A 4,209-nucleotide genomic window follows, 5' to 3' on the forward strand; every position below is an offset into this window, starting at 1 on the left:
GAAACGGAACTCTCAGTGTGTTCCAAATGATGATGTCACAAGTGATGATTTATGTGACTTGCCAGTGCAGCATCAGTTTGTAGTGCAAAATCAGCATTATTACATCACACCAACCATGCCCTTGCTGCTAAATTCATTTTTTAATTCCAATTCAGTTTATTAGCCATCTCAAAACTTGGAATAAACAGTAGTGATACGTATAGTTAAAACTGATTAAATAAAATACAAAGCGGATTCCAAAAAAGTTGGGACTCTCTGGGACTCAGGGGTATTTTGAGAATAAAAGCAAAAGGCTGCCATTTTCTAAACATTCAAAATGATAATGACCATGTCTTAATGATGTATTTAAGATTTTTCTGCAAACTGTGAATGGGATCATCATGGAGCTACCATATTATTGGTATATACATCATCTATACGTCATTTGTGTGTTTTTGTCATTGACAACTGCTCAATTTAAAATTGATTCACAGAGTAAAACTAAAGCGCGCATCTACCCGGCTTACCACACAGCCTATGACACCTTTGACTACGCGTCCAAGTACATTGATCCAGGTATGATGGTCTTTATTCAGTAGATGCAACATAAATTAAAATAGAGTTAATTTGTAATATCAACATCTGTTTCTCAACATCTTGGACAATTGTTTTCTTTCTTTCTTTCTTTCTTTCTTTCTTTCTTTCTTTCTTTCTTTCTTTCTTTCTTTCTTTCTTTCTTTCTTTCTTTCTTTCTTTCTTTCTTTCTGTCTTTCTTTCTTTTTTTGACGTCCCTTGTTCCCTTCTTTATTTGCATGATTCCATCTGTCTGTTGCTATTCCTCCTGTCAGGCTTCACCAGTCACCAGACGGTAGGGAGGACTGCTGGCAGTGTGCTGCTGCGTCTTGCCGACAGTCTGCTGCTGCCCTTCAACAGCGCGGACTATGCAGAGAGCCTGGAGGGATACCTCAGTGTGGCCCAGGACAACTTCAAGGAAGACTTGACCGGCCAAGCCATCTCCATGGGTAGGTCATCTCACCTCACCTCACTCACCTCACCTCACCTGAGTTATAATGGGTTATAACATCTCAATTGCAGGGTCAGTAAGCGGTTAGGGAGTATGACGAGTATCCCACAGGTTGCTGGTTCGACTCCCGACCTGCTAGGTAGGTGGGGGGGAGTAATTAACCAGTGCTCTCTTCCATCCTCCTCCATGACTGAGGAACCCTGAGCATTGTACCGTCCCGCTGCACTGCTCCCTTGGGTCGCCATTGGGGGCTGCTGTCCCTTGCATCGATGAGGCATAAATGCAATTTCGTTTTGTACAGTGAGCACTGTGTGCTGTGGAAGCACGAACGGGAGGAACCAGATGGCTCGCACGTCCACAGGCGCGCACGGCCTGGAGACCTGCGCGATGCGCACCAGAACATGATGACGTTCACATGCATATAGGGAAGTGGGGGGAGATTTGAAATGTTTTTACAGTCCTGAAGAAGGCCATTGTCGGCCGAAACATGTTGGCAATTTTTAACCTTTCCACTATGAACTAGCTGTTTATTAAAAGCTTTTTAACCAAGAAGAAGAGTGCCTTGGATATTTTTCATTGCTGTGGAGTGCTGTGTCACAATGTCAATGGGAGTTGGAGTTTCCTAGGTGGGCTTTCACTTCACTGTTGACGCAACATACCACCCACACAAACCAATCAGGGCACCTGCAGAGGTAGACAAGCTGAATTGCGAAAGTAGAATTCTTTTGATTCATGAATTAAAAATTGTATGCTCTTGCCGAAATTACATTTTTTCAAAATCACTCTTTTGTGCACATTTGACATTTTTCATTGACAGTTTTCTCACAAAAGCCAAATATCTATAGGGTAGAATGCCCTAATGTGGGACAATTTTTGTCACTTCAACTTTGGTGGTTTATTAAAATGTAATGACAACATTTCAATACAAACAAATTACACCCTTTTCATCCTCTGGTTATGCTCTAATCAAATAATACCTTTAAAAACATGTTAAGTGTTTCTAATTTGAATAATTTGGATATTAATGTAAGTTGGTCAAAAACCATGGTTATCCCTAAAGTGGGACAATCGGTTTCCTAATATGGGACAGTGTATATTAAAAGGTCTCTAAAACATGTTTTCTGTAAAATATTAATTCAAAATGTGATCTGTGAAGTGCAAAACAGCTATTTAATCCCATCCTGTGGTCACTTGTGGCTTGATGCTAACATTCGATGCAATACCGATTTTTTTTTCCCCATCACCCTTGGCCGATACCCGATTTCCGATACCGATATTTGGGGCCGATATGGGTTAAAAAAAAGGTTAAAAAATGACCCAGGTCTCAAGTTGAAAAATAAACATTCCTTTAACATTATCAAATTCAGGTAGAACTTGTAACATTTAAACACCCACTCTAACAATCAAGTAATGTCTAACAATCAAGTAATACAAAAATAAAGTGTCTTGGTGCTTTTAAAAAAACCCAGAATGACATAAAATAATAAATATTGCGTATCGGCCAAAACCACACGCGTATCGGCCGATACACTTAAAATATGCAAATATCCGCCCGATATCCTTACTGCAAATATGTAAAAATCAAAAATGGGTGTACTGTTCCTTTAAGTGTCTCTACTCTGCTCTCCTCTGAAGTGTATAATGAAGATCTTTGCTTTGTCTGTGTTTCTCTTAAAAGGCCTCTGGAGATTCGTAAGATCAATGACCAGCTGATGCTTCTGGATCGAGCCTTCCTGGATCCACTGGCATTCCCTGACAAATACGCGTTCAGGTGAAACATTTGAAACCCCTGTTCACCTCATTCATTCATTCATTCATTCATTCATTCATTCATTCATTCATTCATTCATTCATTCATTCAACACGATTTTCCTTTTGGATTGTACCCCATTCTCTTCCTCTCCATATCCCCATGGTCATTCATTCATTCATTCATTCATTCATTCATTCATTCATTCATTCATTCATCCATCCATCCATCCATCCATCCATCCATCCATCAAATCTTTGCCTCCCACCCCATCCTCCCATTCCCATATCCCCTACTGTTCCCACAGGCATGTTATCTGGGCCTCAAGGTCGTCAGGGTTGGCCACCTTCCCCGGTCTGGCAGATGCAGTGGAGCAGGCCAAGAGGACGGGGGCAGAGGAGCACTGGGACCAGGCCCACAGACACCTGTCCATACTCGCCCAGGCCATCACAGGAGCAGCCAGCACCATAGAGGAGGTCATATGATGAGAACAGAGGAGAGGAGAGGAGAGAGGAGAGGAGGAAAGGAAAGGAGAGGAGAGAGGAGAGGAGAGGGAGGAGAGGAGAGGAGAGGAAAGGAGAGGAAAGGAGAGGAGAAGAGAGGAGAGGACCACACAGGAGCAGAGGGTTTAAGGGAGGAGACAAGATGAGAGGAGATGGGACGAGAGTGATGATGAAGGGAGATGAGAAGAGGAGGAATAACTTTGGGAGGAGAGGGGTAGATTAGAGGAGAGAAGAAGAGAAGAGAAGAGAGAAGAGGAGAGACAAGGGAGAGGAGAGGAGAGGAGAGGAGAGGAGAGGAGAGGAGAGGAGAGGTAGGAAGATTAGAGGAGAGCAATGCAGGGGAGAGGAGACAATACGATACGAGACCAGATGAGACAAGGAAACGAGAAGCAGAGAGAGGAGACAATAGAAATAGACAGGAAAGGAGAGGAGAGGACACGAGGATAGCGAGCAAGAACGAGAGTAAGGGTTGTCTAAGGAGAGAAGAGGAGAAAAGGATCCTTTTTCACTTACAGTAGTATCTTGTAGCTTCTTCTGTGAAGCAGGAGATTACTGCCACTGGGTCCCTGCTGAGAAGGATGATCTACTGCTGTTTACATTTTCAAACACAAGGAAATCTTCATGCAGCACTGAATAGCTCTATTGCAAGCTTAGTTGAATAGGAAGACAATAATTCGGATTTTTCTACAATACTTTCTCCTACTTTCTTCTGCGTACTATACACAGATGTTTGCATTTGGCAGTATGTTGAAAATGATTTCTAAATCATGCAGAGTGCTTTACAATAAATATTCCTTTAATAAAATATTTGATTCGTTCCTGATGGAAAGCGTTTTGCACTGCTGTCCCAGATTGTTTGGGCGAAAGCAAAGTAACAGCACCATGAAAATGAATATTGTGTTTGTTAATGTTGTTTATATATAAACGTAGTTCTGGAGGAAGTCCGCGAGTGA

At 42.1% G+C, this 4,209-nt stretch overlaps 1 protein-coding gene across 1 annotated transcript; it reads left to right on the forward strand.

The window, feature by feature from the left end:
• The first annotated feature begins 1,049 nt into the window (after positions 1–1,049).
• LOC134442681 (aminopeptidase NAALADL1-like) lies at positions 1,050–3,251 on the forward strand. The gene is made up of 3 exons (XM_063192725.1): positions 1,050–1,075; positions 2,682–2,774; positions 3,061–3,251. Exons 1-3 carry the CDS (start codon positions 1,050–1,052, stop codon positions 3,236–3,238), a joined length of 297 nt encoding a protein of 98 aa, XP_063048795.1. The 3' UTR covers positions 3,239–3,251.
• Positions 3,252–4,209: the final 958 nt, after the last annotated feature.

Source organism: Engraulis encrasicolus, unplaced genomic scaffold (assembly GCF_034702125.1).
Source record: "Engraulis encrasicolus isolate BLACKSEA-1 unplaced genomic scaffold, IST_EnEncr_1.0 scaffold_205_np1212, whole genome shotgun sequence".
In the NCBI taxonomy this organism is placed as follows: domain Eukaryota; kingdom Metazoa; phylum Chordata; class Actinopteri; order Clupeiformes; family Engraulidae; genus Engraulis; species Engraulis encrasicolus.